The sequence below is a fragment of the Melanotaenia boesemani genome, chromosome 10 (assembly GCF_017639745.1).
Source record: "Melanotaenia boesemani isolate fMelBoe1 chromosome 10, fMelBoe1.pri, whole genome shotgun sequence".
Lineage (NCBI taxonomy): Eukaryota > Metazoa > Chordata > Actinopteri > Atheriniformes > Melanotaeniidae > Melanotaenia > Melanotaenia boesemani.
The window spans coordinates 20,751,613-20,771,012 of record NC_055691.1 but is presented as its reverse complement, the minus strand read 5'-3'; the positions used below and the strand labels follow the sequence as shown (position 1 = coordinate 20,771,012).

The following is a 19,400-nucleotide window of genomic DNA, read 5'->3' as shown; positions in this document are numbered from 1 at the left end:
TTTATGTCAGACACAGGGGTGAGGAAATGTGAACATATTAACGATACAGTGGCATCAGTGGAATAGTGGTATTCATTGTATTGCTCATCTGAGCAGCTCAAATGCCATCCATCCTCAGTACTGCTTATTCCAATTCAGTGTAGCAGGGAAGCTGGAGCCTATCCCAGCAATTAGCAGACGAGAGGCAGGGTACACCCTGGTCCATCGCAGGGCCAAAACAGAGAGGGACAAACAACCATTCATGCTCACACTTACATTGCCTACAGCTCAAGATGTTTGTTTTCCAAATAAATATCCTTGGAGCCACATAATTTTAAGACATAAGTGGATTCACTTGAATCACTAAAGCTGGAAGCACTTTGACATGACTTTTTATAAATGCTTAAGTCAGTGCAGTCATAGTAATTACATGGTGTGGAAAATAAAACGTGTTTCTCTCCAAATATATCTCTGTTTTCATGTAATACACTGTCATCTTTTTCTCTAAGACAGAATATATTTCCATTTCATCCATGTATGATATTCCCTGACTAAATGTCCTCAATGCCAATTCAAGTAGAAATATCACACCTAGGAGTAATGTATTATCCCTGTTTTTCCTACATTTATTCTCAGGAACTTCTGAGGAAGCTGTTTTGTGAAGATATTTCTGCTCATTTACCTTGTTATACTTTATGGATGTGGGTGGACTAAAAAAAGAGTTCAAATGTGCCCCACATAAATCCAGCTGGATCATGTAATACATGGGTAAAATTTATGAGAGGCGCAAACAAGAGTGCAGATTTTCAGAGAAACTGTGTGGGAGCCAAAATGAGATGGATTAAAAAGTCTCTCATGCTAATGAAATTCTTTGTCCAATTTAGGAAACTGAGCTTAAGAAGCAACAAATGGAACAGATGGAAGGTTTTAATATATTTATTTAACTTTTTTATTTATTTCTTTTATCAAGGGAGGATTTGATGAATGCTTTGGGCTTGCCATGTGAACAGGAAACATTCACACCTGGCAGCACTGTCATAGCCTTTGGGATTTAAAGACTCAGCTGAAAGATATTTGGATGAAAGCTCTGAGCATGTGAAGTGTTAATCATAATTTTTTTCTATATAAAAATGTGTTAATGCTCTGAGTCTGTCTCTCCCACAGTAATTACACAGCCCTGGTCGGCGTGTGGATCTATGGCTTCTTCGTCATGGTGCTGCTGGCCCTGGACTTTCTCTACTACTCAGCCATAAACTATGAGCTGTGCCGGATCTACCTGGAGAAGTGGGGTCTGGGAGGACGCTGGCTGAAGAAGGCTCGGAATCAGTGGCACAGGTCCATGCCAGAGGAGAGCGAGGTCCAGACTCAAGCCCAGCCCATAGTCCCTAGCCACTACCAGCCCAGACACAGTCTCCGAGGGGAGAGTCACAGTCCTACGCTCCTGCCCTACAACACGTCCACCGCATGGTGAGTTGCTGTCTCAATCTCAGTTCAGCACATGTCACCATCATAACACAGCAAAATGTTACAGCAAAATTCCTGTACACTTGCTTTTCGTCAAGGACATCACAGTATAGCTTGGCAAGGTTTTTGTAAACATTTTCATTTTGTCATGCTGTTATCTCCTGTGCTTATGTAAGCTTCTGGCTAATGTCACGTTACAAAGGAGGTTATGACTTTGAGAACACACACAGCAAGGTGCTCAGTAGCATAAACATCAATGCAAATCTATGTTTAATCCATTAAACATACTGTGCCCCCCGTCTTTGATTAACTTAAGCATGCATTGGTAATGTTAGTGGTTCCATCACTGTTGACAGTTGACAACACTGATGGTTGTTTGAATATTTTAGACACTGTATGAAATAACAATGGGATGTTTATGTTTTATGACAGCTTAAATTATCTGTTTAGTATCTGTTAGTATCTGTTCATCTTCACAGTAAAAAGAGTAATTTAAACTACTTGCACAATGTGCTTTTTGTTCTCCTCTGAAAAACAGATTTCCTGCATAAAGACTGTTGCTGTTTGGGCCAACTGTGGATGAAATCGATGTTTAGAAATAAATTAGGTTGTTCCTTTAAGAAATATTTTTTTATCTGGTTTTATTTTTTTGCACATTTTCTCTCTGTGTCTCATTTTCATGTCTGCTTATCTTTCGTTGCACTGTTTGTTACATCAAAAGTTATGTGGCAGGGAATCCGTGACTAGCAAGACAAATTACAGCATTTTTAGCATACTTTCCCTAGAGTCAACATTGAGGGAGCTCAAACTCATGCTTCCTATTTCCTAGATTTTTTTTTATGATAGTGCAAACATTAAGAGAGACATTATACTCAAACAATTACAACCAACTCATGATATAACTACTTCCTTTAAAGTCATAGTGACTTACTGTAGATGTTATCAATATTTTACGGATTCCAATCTTCTGCTTACTAATGAACAATTTCCTACAAAGCATCTGGTCTCCACCTATTGCATCTAAATTTATTATGTCAAATTATTAACCCTTTTTTCTTGGTTTTAAGTCTGACAAGCTCATTAAGCTGTCATTTTAATAAACAAAAAGAAACTGAATAATGTGTGGAGTTCTGCCTGGGGTCCCTCACTCAAGCTGAATTAAAAGATTTTGAGTCCTGCAAGAAACCCCTTTTGGCAGTCCTGTGGTAAAACACCGTATCCTATCCTTGCTGTGAATCTTTTTATTAACTTGGAGAGTAGTCACAGGAGTCTCAACCAAAATGTGACAAACAAGATGATTTATGATGCCAAGAGTGAACTATAACAAAATGTAGCTGCAGGGAACTTCCCCTCTTTTGCCAGACATTGTTCAAACTTTGATGATAAGGCTACACAATCAGCTCAGCTTGAACAAACACACACTTTTGTACGGTCAATTTTTCATTCAAGTCTCTGTCTCACCGACTGTGCACCCTATCTGTTCGACTGAGGCTCAGTCTCTTCCTAGAGGTAGACACGTCTCTGGGGTCATGATAATTTAATGTTGCAGAGGTTTGACAAATGGCTTTAAGAAGCAGTGTGGACTGTGCATGCCAGAGATGGAAGAGCTGGGGTGCTGCAAACGGGATCCAGGGACTGTTCTGCTGGTGGAAACATGGTTAAGTTAGACTGAACATATCCACAGAGCTTCCTCATTAGACATGAAGTCTGTTCAGTACGATAGGACTCATCAATCCTATGCCGGCCAAGCTGCCCTGTAATGGCTACATGCCAATTTTAAGGCAGAGCATGTCAATGTATCTGAAACTGCAACAAACTGAGCAGACCTAAAAAAGAAGAGAGCAGGCAAATTTAAAGGTAATTAATGCTAATGAGAAGCAAGAAGAACTACTTTAGGATGGATGCGGTATCCTCTTCTGTAACATTTTTTTCTTTAAAAGGAGGAACCACTTTTTGATAAAACAGGACGAGATTTTCCAAGACCTAAAAATACTCTTACATAATCACTTAGATCAGTTAAAAAAAGAGACAGATGCTTGGAGCTAAATTCGGTCACAAGCAGTTTCTGGGACAAGATTAGAATAGCCTGTTTGCGGTTTCACACGGTTAAGCACTTTTCAGAACCCGGAAAATGCTTACACTTCTTCGTAATAGTGTTAAGTAGCCTCAATGGAAGATACTGTAAGTATGCCATGGCTGATGTTGCCCACGCAGTGCGTCATTCGATGGTCCATTCTATATTTGTGGGGGTGCAGATCATTATCCCCAGGGAGGATACTGGGTAATGGTTTAGAAAACTGAGTCCTCTTAGTTCAACATCTGCTGGCCAAATGTAAACAAACAGAGGGGTCAATTCCCAAAATTGGCGTAGCAGAATCTAAAAACAACCCAGTCACACAGAAACTTAGGAATCCAGCACAAATGGTTACCAGAGCAGCATAGCTATCTTAAAGGCAGCTCAAAGAAATTCAATAATTTGTTAAAATGTATACAAAACGTACAGCATGGCATTCAGTGTGTGGGAATACATATCAACATATCACTACGTGAGCAGGCTGGTATGTACTGCTGCAGATCTGCTCGGGGTTCAGTGTGGGCAGCCAAAGAAAGTGTTATTACTTTTCTCTTCACTGATGTCCTTATTAAAAAATCTCCTATTTGCGTATCCACTTCAGTTTGAACAAATAAAGCAGGCTTAACTCACATTCTTCACCAAATTATGTAGAAGATGAAGCAAGTGAAAAATAGGGTCTGCTCAATATTACGTTACTATCTTTACGATGGAACAGAGAAGAATTCTTTGCGAATAGGACAATGCCAGCAGATAGGGGTTTACTCACAAGGTAAATGGCAGTGACAGCAGCTCAGTTGATGATTGATTTTTTTTTTTTTTCCCCCAAAAGCTTATATCTGAAGGTCCACAGCACATAGAATGGCTAAATCTTTTTTTTTTTTGCATTAATACAGCTCTATTTAGGGTTTTAAAGCTCATAAAATATCAACCAGAGATTTCCAGAGAGTCTTTTCTTGCCCAAAATGTTCTTTTGCGTTTGAATCATTGTATATTTGTCCAGCTAAATTAAAAACCTGAAAGGTAGATAATGCAAAATATTAAAAAAAAAAAAAAACATAGACTCAAAAAAGGTAAACCTTCTGAATCTTGTTTTATGACCCACTTGTTGCTTTTACTAAGCAGCATTTGCATTGCTGCCTGGTTGTGCACCCATGGTTTTTAGGATATTACAGGTTTGGCAAGACTCCCAGTATGTCTTTGCTCACTTGCAGTTAGTGGTATTAAGGAGCAGCAGGATCATCTGTGTATCTTGTAACCATAATTTAAAAGGAGGTGGGAGTAAGAATATCCTATATCATCACTATATTTTAAATTCCTTTTGTAGTGTGTACGGGCTGATATTCTTACTCTGAGAACTGCATGAAATATTTGATCCACAAATGTTTTTCAGTCCGTCTTTTCTGCACATGCACACTGAATTTAGTTTGTTTGTTTTTTTCTCTCTTTTTTTTGCCAGAGCAGATCAAGACTGACTGTGCAAACATATCTGTGCAATCAAGATAAGAAATAAGCTGCTTCTTTGCTCGTGTTTAGAGGCAGATTTAAAAATACATGACTCATTGCTGATTTTATATATGCTGAGCAGCTGCCAGGAAGCTAGTAGATAAAAGTGGGTGAAATAAGATGTTGGGCAACATCAAATGACACCACTGCAATTCAACCAAAGCTCGTCACTGAATCTCTTGGCGAGTGATAAATCATTCTGTACCAAGTTGCAGCAGCACCTCATGCCAGTATCCACCCACTCACTCTGGGCTGTTAGCTCAGAGGCCCAGCTGAGCTTAGCCATGGGAAGAGTGGTCCATGTGAGATGGCATCTGTCACCACATTCAGCATACACCTGACTCACCTGTCATCGTAACACTGCCTCTTACAGTCAGCTCGCAGTGACTCAGCTTTATCAACAAGTATAGTAAATGCAATCTCCTTTACGCACGTTGTCTGTCACATCACTTATTTGATCTGGTCACACGTACGCTTTCATAAACTTGTATTTCAACATCTGTCCTGTTTGCAAATTAAATAACATTCAGCTACACTCTACTTGACTCAGGAGGCTGAAAAAGCATTTCATATATTTTTTATGCCAGAACCAAGAGTCTAGCTCTGTCTCCTGCCCATTCACATCCATCTTTAAATTAACTGGCTGAAATTCTGTGGTAATAATAGAACTGTATCCTCGGCTGCCTGTCTACAGAGAGGAACGCCAAGACCTTGTCCAATTAATGGACTTCTCTCCATGTGGTGTGAGTTAATTACCACCATAGATGCTATAAAAACAGTCAGACAAATAGTTATGCTACAGAGGAATATCAGGTGAACAGGTTTAGCTCTCTGAAAGTTGTACAATGATGTCTAATATTGAATAAGTGGTATAGTTGCATTCTCTTGTGCTCATCTTTGAATTGTGATGGTGATGTTTATTTTTTCACTCCTAAAATCACCCCATGACACTGTTAATACAAAATATTTCTGGATTATGCAAGAATACAAGGTCAATTAACAGTTAAATGAGAAAAGTGGAAATGTTTGTATTCACATCAGTTAGTTGTAGTTTTATTACTCCAGGCAAATAAGATGGATTTGGTGGATGTGATTCATAAAACTGTGGTGGGCTTGGAGTCTTTACCAGACTTAAAGACTTCTAAAATATTCCTGTAAATTTAATTGCCTTTTGAGAAGCAAGGGTGCCCTGTTTTATTAGCCTTTGTGTTCTCAAGCCATGAGCTGATTTTCAAGCCAATATGCTCGTTTAAAGTTCAGTGAGAACCATGAGGCATAAAGCACACACTGTAATCTGATATAATTTCAACCATGAAACTAAAAAGCATGTCTGTGGTAGGATACCACTAGAATTTTATGATGCAAGCATCTGCACTTTGGACTATAAAATTATGTTTTAGAAGAAAAAAATGCAATATATCATTCACTTGTTAACTGCTTTTTCCCTATGCCTTGTAAATGTGTGAGATCTTATATATAAGCATGTCTGCGTATGTACAAAGGTATGTATGTTTAGTCCATGGGATCCTAAAATATATCTGCAATCTTCTTATTTTCTGAGAGAGTTTAATCAAATCAGATGGTTTTTATTAGTTTTTGGAATCAGCCGTTTCGGAAATGGCTGAGATGTTATCACATGACTCAAGTATGGAAATGTAGTCACATAAAAGCAGGGTGCCATGTGCTGGTGTGAAACAACCCCTGTCTTTGTTTCCAGACTCCGTCTGGTGTTTGATGTTGTTCTTTTCAACCCTCTCAGTCTTCTACTCAAATATTGGTGATTGAACCACTATCCAGTCAATGATCTATTTAGTCATAGGTCTGGCATTCATAGCAAAGGACTTTACAAGTCCTCTGGGATTTAAAAATCTAAGATCATTGTGTCACCGTGTCTGATAAATAGGTCTGAGCTTACTCAGTCGTGGTGAAATGGTATATGCAAAAAAAAAAAAAAAAAACACACACTGGCCTACTGAACACGCACAGTGACTGATTCTGCAAAGGAGACATTATCAGAAGAAGAGACAAAACAAGAGATAAGACAAGAATCATCAAAGGACTGACTATTACTGTCTGGAGAGAGCTCACATCACAGGTAGGATTGCAGATGGATGCTGAATTAGCTGTTGTTAGGGGGAACCACACTGAGAAAACATGCTATAGTTCCATGGTTCCTCTTTAAATACATTGCCCAACATTTTCTTTCCTTTTTTTTTTTTTTTTTTTTTTTTGGGCCTCCTTTGCTTGTTTCGGCCTTACGTACCTAAAAAAAAAAGTTATGTCACCTTATCCTTCCTTATATGAAATAGTACTCTAACAATGCTGTTCTTAAATTGAGGTATCTAGGCATAGCATTCTATAAGCCACACTCAGCTTCTCACCATATAAGGTTTTGTGTAAGGATTAGATTTCAGCACACAAACTTTATATATATAAACTTAAGTGTCTGCATATGATTGGCTTATTCGGAACCTGAGGAATGTCTTTGTCTAAGGAGTATATAAGACCACAGCTCACATATAGCAGATCAGGTCTTTTAGTCGGATCCCAAGACCTCCAGATTTTCTGCAGAAATCTGAATTGATGCCTGACTTTTTGTAATAAATCTTATTATTATTATTCAAGTCTGTGTCCGGAGACGTTTTTGCCTGAGAGCCAATTTTTCCATATCATCTTATCCAAGATACGTCAGAGTTAAATGAGCAAATATTTTTATCTGAATCTGTGCGAGGATGGGCCTAAATGCATGCTACCATATCAGGCAGCACACATTGCTTTCAGCAACAATGCACAAAGACCTAAATGTTTGAAAATGCTAGTGTTAAAACTAACAGTTGATGACTTATATTCACAAGTGTCAAAGTCATCTGTATGTAAACTGGGAATACCTGAAGCAAAAGTGGATAGCTTACACCAGTTGTGAAAAATAAAATAATTTTCCACAATCAAGTTTCTTGTTAATTTCCTTTTGCCTCAGGCTTTGTTATGCAAACAACCCAGAAGCCACAAAATCATCCACATGTCGGTGATTAAACGTTTTAGCTGTTAGCTGACTGACTGATTAGCTGTTGCTTTTATGAATTCACTTTTGTTTCAGAGCCATCTGTGCTGCAATGTTCCAAAACCAAAATAGAAAATAGTTTGTTTATTTTATTTGACAAATTTGTATGTGCATGTTTCATGTCAGCTAAGTGTGAAACTTTTACTGTGTTTTGTTGTCATTTATGGTCGTTCCTCTCCTCTGTTGTTGTTTCTATGTAAATGAATGAAGTAGAGAGGATGCAACTGAAAGCAATGTGAATGCAGTCTCAGTGCCCTTAAACACTTTAATTTGGGTAAATTTTCACTGGATTACAGAATGAAATAATTTAGAATTTAAAAAAGGTTTTGGAATAGTTAATATGGTTTTATTTGCAAATCTTGATTAAATGCTCTATTACAATCTATGTCACCATATAATTCATTTAACTGATTAGTATTTCTGTGGCAGGCTAGCATGTAATCATCTTGTCAGCCAGCTGTGCACATCCCATCATCAGTAGTTTGTTGTTTTGTGTGAAGTTAAAACACAACTGTCAGCTTTTGCTTGAAACAACTTTTTTAGATCTGAGGTGGCCTTTAAGTCACAGTTTGTGTTGTTTATCCAGCTATTACTGGTGTAAAGAAAACCAGGATTTGATTATAAACCAAAACAGGAACCACCCATTTATATCATTAAATGAGAGTTCCTATCCAGCATACATAGGAGACTCTCTGACCATGAAAAATGAGTATCTTCTGAAAACTAAATAAGTTTTAATTGTGATTTTAAAAAATGTCTAATATCTGTTTCTTTCTTTCTTTCTTCCTCTTTGGGCAGAATGATGCTGTGAGTGTACAAACAAGAGTAGCAACACCTGGTTTCCTTACACGGTACAGAGAAGATGTCCCACAGTCACCTTTCTCTGGATTGCAGATGTAAAACCATTGTTGGCCGAGCCATACTGTAGTAGTTTAGTGACTACTGCCCCTTTATAAAGAGCACAAAACACCTGCTGATTGACAGAAGCAGGCCTATATGGAGCAACAAAGGAGACTCTGCTACTGCTGCTGTCACAGCAGAAGAAAGGATATATTCACTGTTCAAAGGATTTTAGGAATCTGTTGAAAAAGCTGGCAAGGCCTTTAATGTCACAAACAAATCCAAGATGAACTGGATGAACTGTCCTCGCAAAGTGAAGAAGCCTGCCTGTCTTAAAAAAAGAAGCTCATCTTTCTAGATATAAAATGTTTATTACACTGCTGTGTCACTTTGTGTTCAGTAGCAGTTAGACACAGTTGTTGGTTATCTATTTGGTGATTTATTTATGTGAACTAGTAAGAGGAATATATGAGTGGCTAACTTTCTGAACATGTAATGGCTTAGGTTGATGCTGAGCATCACACTTAGAATGTAGTATGTTTTTGTTACCTGCTGAAACCAGACAATGTCTCTGCAGCCATGCTGAAAAAAGGTATCTTGTAAGTAAATTTTAAGTCTCCTTTCTGGAAAACAAGTGACTTTGCTGTATGTTTCTGACAAGGATACAGCGCCATAAACTGCTTTTTGGCTTAAGATCTTTACATGAAGTCATCAAGAGTTCCATCTCTTCTATTAAAAATATTTTTAATGGTCAGGAATGCTTTCACAACAGCAAACAGATTCATGTCAAGTCAAACATAATTGGAACCTTTGATGGATAAGCCTACAAAAATACAACAAAAGCAAAATGATAACTGATAGTTAGTGTGTGATATTTTCTTATGTCTGGAGCTGCAGGTAATAGAGCTTCATCAGCAATATAATGCAAAAGATTAACCATTAGCTCCTTTATAAGGAGCCATCTATATCCTGCATCAGTAACAGACAATTGTAAGTGATTAGCCATAGTAGAAAACCTTAAAAAAAAAAAAAATCCATCAGAACCCCATTCACTGTCAGCAATAATGTACAGCAGCTTAATCAGACGGATGACATGGTATGTAGAAGTCAGAGTTTTTATTGGGTGATCACTGAGTGCACTCTAAAAAAAATATTCTGGTGAATGTCCTGGCAGAAAATCGTCAGAACAGTTTACTGTTAACTGTACGAAAACATCTATTTATCCAAAAACAAAAAAATTTGTACTCCCACAGTACACGCCATGTAGCATTCATGGACATGTCTATTAATGCGAAAACTAGTGATGTGCGTATCGTTACTGAAAATACCTCCGATACCAGCTTTTCATGTTCTAGAATCAATTTTTATGTTAGAATATGAATATGTTAGTAATTTGGGGTAAATGTGTAGTTTATTAATAGCTGGAATCCAGTGGAAAGTAACTATAATATCAGGATCTTGTCTAAATTATACCCAGTTGATAGGAACTACCTTTTCCTCTGTCTGCTGGTCATATGTGAAGTAAGGCACAGTGTAGCGGTGCAGCAGCATGCTGATCACTCACTCAGTACCCACTCAGTCTGAAAAAAATTTTCACCGGGTGTGTGTGCATCGCATTATGGCTGCACCACGGCCTTCGGAGCTATTTGCGGCAGTTTTAGTCGATGGTTTGGTTCACACCGGGGATAACAGTCTCGTGTAGAGCTCAACAGCCAGGCGCTGTATGATGTGTGTGGGGCTTACTTGAGTAACAATGCACACGCCAACCCGGTGGAAATTGGGGGTAACTTTGAGGGAGCACACGTCCAGAACACGTCAAACTCAGCAGTTTAGATAGGGACAGACAGGAAATCAGACACATGACCAGTGTAAAAGCTTACCATAATTTTTCAAAGTAAAAGCCCCCAGGCAGGTTTGCGGTCACTGAACCATGTAAACATTATGTCATTAACAGTCAGGGTGTCTCAGTCTTCCTTTTTTTTGTTGTTGTTGTTTTTTTTTTTTTCATCATGGACGACAAGATATTTACCCTGGAAGTGGAAAATCACAAGATTCTCCACTTGTGATTTTGTGATATTGCAACTCCAGGAAGATGGACCGCACTCGTGGGTGCCCCGCACCTGACATGCTCCCGGTGTGGAGTGACCCGCCACAGAGGCCGGAATAAAACCAGGGTGCAGCCGGAACTCGGTGCACACGCACCCGGTGGAAACTGTAGCAACACCACAAACCAAATCAACAACACAGTTTTTAATTCAATTATGATAAAGAAGCGGAGTAGGAAAGTAGGGGGATATGTTCTACAAGGGTGAGACAGACATCACTTTTGGAGTCCTTTGATGCTGTAGGCAGGTACTATCAGGTACCATTCACTATTCAGGTATAGTGGGAGAAAATATGGGGGTGTGTAGCACTGATGCAGAATTCTGGGAAAGTGATTTTTATCTGTCTGCTAGGTTTAGGTTTTTGTGTTGATGTTTAAATAACAGAAGTTTCCCACGTTCGTAAGACTAAGGCATCCTGTTTTGTTATGTACAGTATTAAATATGTTTATGAAATAAGTAAACACTCAATTCAACAGGCCTAGATGTAGTCGGTAAGGATGCTTGAAGAGGCTGGCTGTCATGAAATATTCATTAAAACATCCATTGTGTGGTTTTTAAAAAAATATGGCTGAAAATTATTTAATAGATGGGATAGGTAGATCATAACATTAATCATTCTCATTTGTTTAGACTGATGATTAACTTAATAATTTAACATGTAGGTATTGACAAACATATGCAACTATTGTGGCATTAATATATTTATTCATGTATTTTACTGCTAATTTCTGTTTGAGTCACAAAGTATTCTATAAAAATGTAACTACTGATTCCTTACCCCTTAGTCTCACCTGATTTTAAAGTGATTTTCCAAACACATAAAGTTTTTTTTACAAAGTATCGTTATGGGATCAGTATCGCCGATACTCTCTTGAATTTTATTTGTTAAAGAATTGTAAAGAGAATCAGTGGTATCGCACATCACTAGCAAAAACAAAATTCTGCACTTTCATAGCTCTGTTGCATTCGTGTAATGATACCACTCTGCATAAAACAGAATATTTTATCCAAATTAATTAATCTTTACTTGAATTGGTATAAATGCCTGAATGGAAGATCAGTTTTGAAGTTCTTTTCCAGCATAACTTTAGCTCCCAGCAATATACAGATTCATCTTCTTTGGGTTTGACAAGTTAGACATGAATATGACAAACCATTGCAGTGTGTAATTTGAGAGTGAACTACTTAAAATGGAAATGGAGGTGTGTGTAACTCCATGTACTGTCCTAAAAGATCAGAATATCCCAACGTTTTCTAAATATACACATAATAAGGCAGTAAAGAACATAACTCAGCTTTATAGGGTACCAATCACAAAACGCAAAATTCCTGCTGAAAATGGATTTCCCATGAGCCTTTGTGGTCAATTAACACTGTGGATCTGTGAATTTGGAGAAATGTGAACGCTATTGGGAAATTACAGCAATGCCAAACATTATTGTAGAACTTTGAGAGTAGAAAACTAAAATCAAATGACTCCAGAACACAGAAACTCAGATATGTTCAAGTTTGAGAAGAAGTTCTTGTACCCAAGATGCAATGCACAAAAAATAAGAAAAAAAAAATAAAAACAAAAAAATACAGATAAGACTACTGCAAATAGTTCAAATGGAAGATTCTTTAAAATATTTACAGTACATTTTCTCCTACTTTTATGTACTTTTTTTAAAAGTGTGTGCTGCAGACACTTGATAATAAGAGGGTGAAGTCAGTGAAATGGACATGATGTTTTTCTGGATGATAAACTTTTGATAGATAAACTCTACAAAACCCTTTTTATGTCAGCTTTATAAGAGGAAGAGTTTCATTATTATTGCGAGTTTCTAAAATAAAGCTCTGACAGTACTTTAGGATAACGGCTAAAAATGACTTTAACTCTGCATTTATTTCTTCAGATAATACGAAAGTATGCCTAATATAATTTCCAACAGCCCAAAATTATAAAGCCATTGGTTTAACTTAACCAGCAGTCCATAGCCAGTAAAAATGTGGGTCTTTAAATCAAGAAATAACTGAAATTATTAATGAATTATAAGAAAATAATATTCTAGACCTGCAGTTGGATGTTAAATTTTATTTTTTATTATTATGTCTGTCCTTTCACTTAGTTTTTTTTTTTTTCAAGAAAATAGCAACAATATATTCAGCTTTTTGCGTTTTGTTTTTTTTTTTTTTTTTTTTTTTTTAGCAGAAACAGTTGGTCATTGTTTCAATGTATTTCATAGACAAAGAAAAAGAACTTCAGCAATCCAGAAAATTCTGTCCTTTTCTTATCTGGAAAAGGGTGCTGCTGCTGCAGGTTTTCATACATGTGACAGAGTGTAGGTTGACAGAACATGCATACAGTAGGAGGACATTTCTGTTCTAATCTTGCATCTGCAAATTGTAGTCTGGGAGCTGCCCAGCCTGCATGTCTGCTAAGAAGCAAACCAGATATAGATCAAAGTTGGCTATAAGAAATGTGATTCTGTACAAATTTACCAATATAGATAGGAGCAAGGCAGGGAGCATAAGTCTTTCTATCATATTTAACCTCTGTGATCCATTAAGTTTAAGTGGAACTTAACAGGCCTGCCAGCGTCATCCTCAGTTATCTGCAATAATATTCAAATTTGCTGAGTTGTTAGAGCAACTTAATTCCCATTTCAATAACTAAAGTTAAATTGCATGTGTGCCCCAGCAGACTTCTGCCATCACCTCCAGGGACTAAGAGGAAGAATGTGTCCAAGTGAAATAATTGGCCCAGAGCTTAGTAGTGGCTCTAAATTACTCTGACTTGTTCTTCTTATTTCCAGAGTGAGAACAGCAAACGTGAAGGTGCAGTTTTTAACAGGTGCAGCAGGACACGGGAGATTTAATTAGCCTTCAATGCTGGATAAGCTCGGGAAAATGTGATGTTTTGGAGAGAACATGCTGCTTTCAGGGCTCCATAGTATGTGTTTTGACCTGTAATAAGGACAAGGAGGTCTTTTCTTATTACCACGTATGTAAATCACTAATCACACCCAGGGAATTAAAAACAAAACTTCACTTTGCCTCTGATTAGCAGCAGCAGGGCCAAAAATGGATTTTTTTCAAGAGACATACGGGGACTCTTCCCCAATTTTTAATGTTACAACTTGGTTTTGTGATGTTTTCTGTTTTGTTGAAAACAGTCTTGACTCTGGCCTGATGTGATGTGGTACTGTAAATCGTATCAGCTTAACATTCTTCCCATAAAAAAAATAAATAAATTAAAAAAAATAATGGGAAGAAGGAAGCACACATCTGTTTCAGTCTCTCCAGGTTGTCATGGTAACAGTTGCCTTACAGTTGAATGCCCACATGTACACAGAAGCTTTGTAGTGATTGATACCTCACTTTTTGGGTGTGGTGGTAATAAAGATGATGTGCAACACGTTCTGTCTATGTACTTAGATAGAATGTACAGTATTCAGTTGGATTGTTATTGCACTTGTTGACTTTGTATTGTCACGACAGGGAGAAATAAAGTTTTATCTTTTCAAGTGTGTTTAAAACCCCGTGTCAAATTTCTCTTGAAGCCAGAAAGTGCAAAACTTAGGAAAAAATAAGTAACTGTAAATTATTGCTGAATATTGTTTGAAAATTAGACCAGCAACAGAATTAAATCTTGTTTTGACGGCTACTTGCTCCTGATTGAATGACTTATAAATATTTTATTTTTCTCCCTAATGAAAATGTTAACGTTGAGATCTGCTATATTTCACTCTTTTAAATTAAAAAATGCACTAAAATCCCCCAGTTATTTTGAAAATCTGACCAAATCCTTCATGCTATGTTATTATTTTTATTTTAATGAACAAACCAGCAGAAAGCAGCACAAAAACTCAAACATCTCTGCATTCAAATGTTCACAAGAGTGTTTGTAAGATTTGTTCTTAGAGAAGAGCAAATCCATGATACAAAGATTTTCATAAATGCCACAATCTATGTAAAAAGTTTGTAAATAGGACTTAAGAAGAAATTTGTTTGTAAGAACGGTTGGAGAATGAGGCCCACTGCTTTCAGAACGCCTGGTTGACATGAGACAAACCTCACTATTAAGCAAAAGGACAGTTTCTTTTTCTTTCTTTGCTTTTTAAAATCAGGTACTAATAATCTTTCACCAGTGATGGGTGATACTATTAGTTTATGATCTTTTTCATCATTACCAATATCAGTAATTTTTGCCTTATCTTCCGCTGCCTTTTGACAATCCTTGGGGGTAATATGCATCAGACTGAATTAAGTTTGCTTTAATTATTGTCAGTCAATACATCAAAAACAATGTGTCCAGCCTTCAGATAATGATCTTTTGTCATTGTGGCTGGCCACACAGCTGGATAACATGGAACAAATCATTAAAGCATAAAGCTGACGGTGAAAAAACTAAAACAGAAGACATATAATTACAAACCATATCAGAACACAGCACTTTGCTGCTGCTCGCCTTTGACAAAGTTCCCACCACCCAAGAAGTTGTTGCCACCTTGTCAAAGTTTCCTTGAGCTTTCCTAATAAGCACAGAATTGCACTTTAATCCAGCTGCCAGCCACCTCTGCTAGACACCCTGCCCACTTCAGCTGGTGAGACTGCTTCTTCACACTCTCTTTCCCCCTCTTAATTCAACTATGTTCTCCTCTTCCTGTATGTCAGTAACCAATGCTCTGCCCATTTGTGCTTATGAAACCAATTGCATTCATCCATCACCATTTAAAAACCATTGTCTGGGTTTCCACATCCTGCTGTTATTGAGGAGCCCAAGACACATCCTGCCAACAGTTATCTATTAAAACTCCATCAGTCGTTGGCTCCACCACACCGTCGCTTACACCAGAACGTCTGTGAGACGGACAGCATATGTAGATACTGATGTTATCCTTCATGGCTATTATACTGCAGAAACATAGCCAACCACTGCACAGAATATGAACATTTCTTATGTTATTAAACTGATGTGGAGAGATTTTTGTCAGATAAAATGTGTTATTTAACTGAATGGCAGAACTGAGAAATTAAAATTTAAGGTTTTTTTGTTTGTTAACAATGTTAAATAACACAGAAAAAGTAACAAAAAAATAAAATATCTCTTATCTAATTTTATCACACACCGTTGTTTGAGAAAATTTAAATCAACAGTGTAAATTAGCTAAACAAAAGAAAAACCTTCTATCTATCTATCTATCTATCTATCTATCTATCTATCTATCTATCTATCTATCTATCTATCTATCTATCTATCTATCTATCTATCTATCTATCTTTTTTGTGTTTTTATTTTAATTAGAACAGAAGCTGAAATAAATGTTGTTTTTTTCCATTAATTTTTGCTTTATGAAATTAGAATTAAGATGAAATTGTTTTAAAATATTCCAGTTCATTTTCAGTAATTTAATTAGCTGAGTTTACTGCTAAACATTGGTGGTGTGAGCAGTTCAAACAGAGCAATGCTTTCATGTCAGATCGACTGATATAAAAAGCTTGTAGAAATCCTAATACAATGAAAAAGGTCAGAAATAATAACTAATCTCCTGGCCTATAGTCAGTATATATCCATCTTGTACAGCGGTTAAATTAGGTTTTTATGTTGTTCTCATGAGGGCTGGTGATTAGGTGGTTAGCACAGTCATCTTGCAGTAAGAAGGTTTTTGGTTCAAATCTCAACTTGGGCCTTTATGAAGGAGAGTAAAGCAGTTTGCATGTTCTCTTTGTGCATGTGTGGGTTTTCTCTGGTTTCCTCCCACACTCTAAACACTTGCATGTTAAGTGGTGCTTCTAAATCCTGTGAGTATGCACAGTTGTTTGCCTTGTCCATCTCTGTGATGAACTGGTGGCCCAGTCAGGGTGTACCAGCCCCTCTTTGACCCTGAACTGGATTAAGTAGGTATAGAAAATGGGTGGATGGATATTGTCCTTACTCCATGCAGGTATACACTTTGCTCAATTTTACTAACAAATATATAATGATATTATATTTGAATGTCACAAACACAATTATCATCACCAAACTATGACACTTAGAATACTGGATGCACAAGAATGCAGGTCTATTAAATATCACGAAGAATGAATAAGTATAAAATTATCATTAGTACATAGGAAGAGAGTAGGAGGGAGGTCATGGTGAAACAGAAGCTCTGCAGTAGAGATGTATTTGATATGTTGAGGGAAGTACAGCAAGCGGTTACATAAACAATTGCATTGGGTTGAAATGATTCAAATGCTTCCAGGGAAAACAATATTACAGGGATACAATTATGCAAATAGCTTGTGTGCAATTATGTTTGTATCTCTAAAGCCAGTATAGCATAATTTTGTACAACAAATCTAGCTTGCAATAAGCCACCAAAACAGCAAATAGGAATCATGCACAAATCAAAAAAAAAAAAAAAAGACTGACAGTTCTCAAAGAAAATAAATGACAACTCTGTAAAATCACATAACAGCATGACAAGTACATAAAATACATTATACTGTTTCAAGTTAATTTAAAGTCAATATTGATGATATCCCTGCTGCTAACAGGTCTGTAGATACCAAAAAGACATGGAGCAGATGTAAAAGAGAAAAACAGATTGCCTAATTGTTTATACATAAACCCAAACACACAAGTACCACCTAAAGAGGATGAACACACATCTACTGTTTATCTTAACTCAAACAGATAGCTCATAAAATCTTACCTTTGTGAAGTATGCAGGTGGGAACATCTGTGACAGGATGGAGATAAACAAACATGTCCAGAGGGACAAAAGCAGAAAGGAGACATTTTTCTTTCAACAAAAACTCTCCTGAGGTGACATAACAACTGTTGTACAACTAGTTTGGTGGTAGAACAACACATTAGTTAAAGTAGAAAGAGTAGAAAGAGTAGAAAGAGTAGAAAGGTAAAAGTAAAAAAAAGGCATAAGTCTGACTGAATTTCAGAATTTATGGCGACCCAAAATTAGCCGTTTTAAATTGATGCAACTGGTGCAATTATCAAATGCAAACCATATAGAAATTATCAGTAAATTGTTCATTTAAAAAGTATTAATGTCACCACAGATGGCCAGGACTAAGCAACACTGCAAAGGAAGTAGGTTATTCAAATGGGGGGAAGTGAAAAATAGCCACAAATCTTTTAGGTTGACCTTTTTAAGACCTGAGATTCGTAACATTAATGGCTTCATCAGTCTGTTCAGGCAACAACATTCAGTCATTCAGACACTGGAGAAATTTTCTTTGTACTCTTGTTTTCAGTACCTTCAGTCTAACTAATCTAGACTGGAGCAGCTGGATGTTTTCTGGCTGAATTTGAGAGATTAAGTAATGTAATTAATGACTTATTTCCTCCTCTATTTCCAAGCCAGACTCCACCATGCACCTAAATAAACATACACACACACACCCACACACAAGGAAATAAAGTCCTGGTTTTCACCCACTTGATGTCCTTTCTCAGCCAAGATGAAAAAAAAAATTAAATGTGTGTGTGTGTGTGTGTGTGTGTGTGTGTGTGTGTGTGTGTGTGTGTGTGTGTGTGTGTGTGTGTGTGTGTGTGTGTGTGTGTGTGTGTGTGTGACAGGCAGGTCATATCCACCAGCTTCTATTTGCTGGGTACAAAAACTTGAGAGGACAACAATGTGACCCTACTCTCCACAACTCCCAAGTTCCTCTTTAATGAATGTGGAAAACCAATCCATTTAAGAGATAGTATAATACTCATCCTCTAGGATATGTTTACCTTTAATAATATATATATATATATAAACCTCTAAAGTATAAGTTATTTCAATGCATTATCTGACACAATTTTATTGCAACAGTGTACTTTTATTTCACCATATTTCCCATTTCATATTTCCTTTGTAAGTTCCTAACAGTCTTTCCCAGTCAAGAGCAAGTAGACACAATTCTGTTATATATTATTTACTCTGAAGTGAACCTGTACTGATCAAATGTCACAAAATATCCTTCCTAGTAAAAACAAATCCATAAAAAATTTTAAACAATACAATTATTTCAGGAGGTGTGACACATTGCTTCTTTAATTGTCTTTTTAAGGCTTTAACAGGATGTTGCAAACTAAAAATTGGTGAGCATGGTTACAGAGAAAAAGACAAGATCAAATAGATCCTAGATATAGATATAGATATGCACTCACACACACACACACACACACACACACACACACGCACATATATATATTATATGTATGTATATTATATATATATGTTACAGCTGTTGAAAAGAACTCATTAACAGCAGTAACTAATTTATGTAATTAATTGTGTTAAAGATTTTTTACGTCATTTAACGCATGCGCAGCATCCATCACAAATGACAGAGAGACATGGAGGTGTCTAGAAGCAATATGGAAAAAGGTGAGTCA

General features: G+C 36.9%; 1 protein-coding gene across 4 annotated transcripts in view; it reads left to right on the top strand.

Annotated features, from left to right (window-relative positions):
• Positions 1-9,979, top strand: part of shisal1b (shisa like 1b) — a 35,167-nt gene extending 25,188 nt beyond the window's left edge. For 3 of the 4 annotated variants that reach the window (XM_041996224.1, XM_041996223.1, XM_041996226.1), the window contains one exon: positions 1,144-1,450. In XM_041996224.1, the coding sequence (XP_041852158.1) occupies positions 1,144-1,450 (307 nt within the window). Of the gene's footprint in view, positions 1-1,143; positions 1,451-8,879 lie in introns of those variants that run through there. The other variant, XM_041996227.1, reaches the window with a different exon arrangement.
• The last annotated feature ends 9,421 nt before the right edge of the window (positions 9,980-19,400 follow it).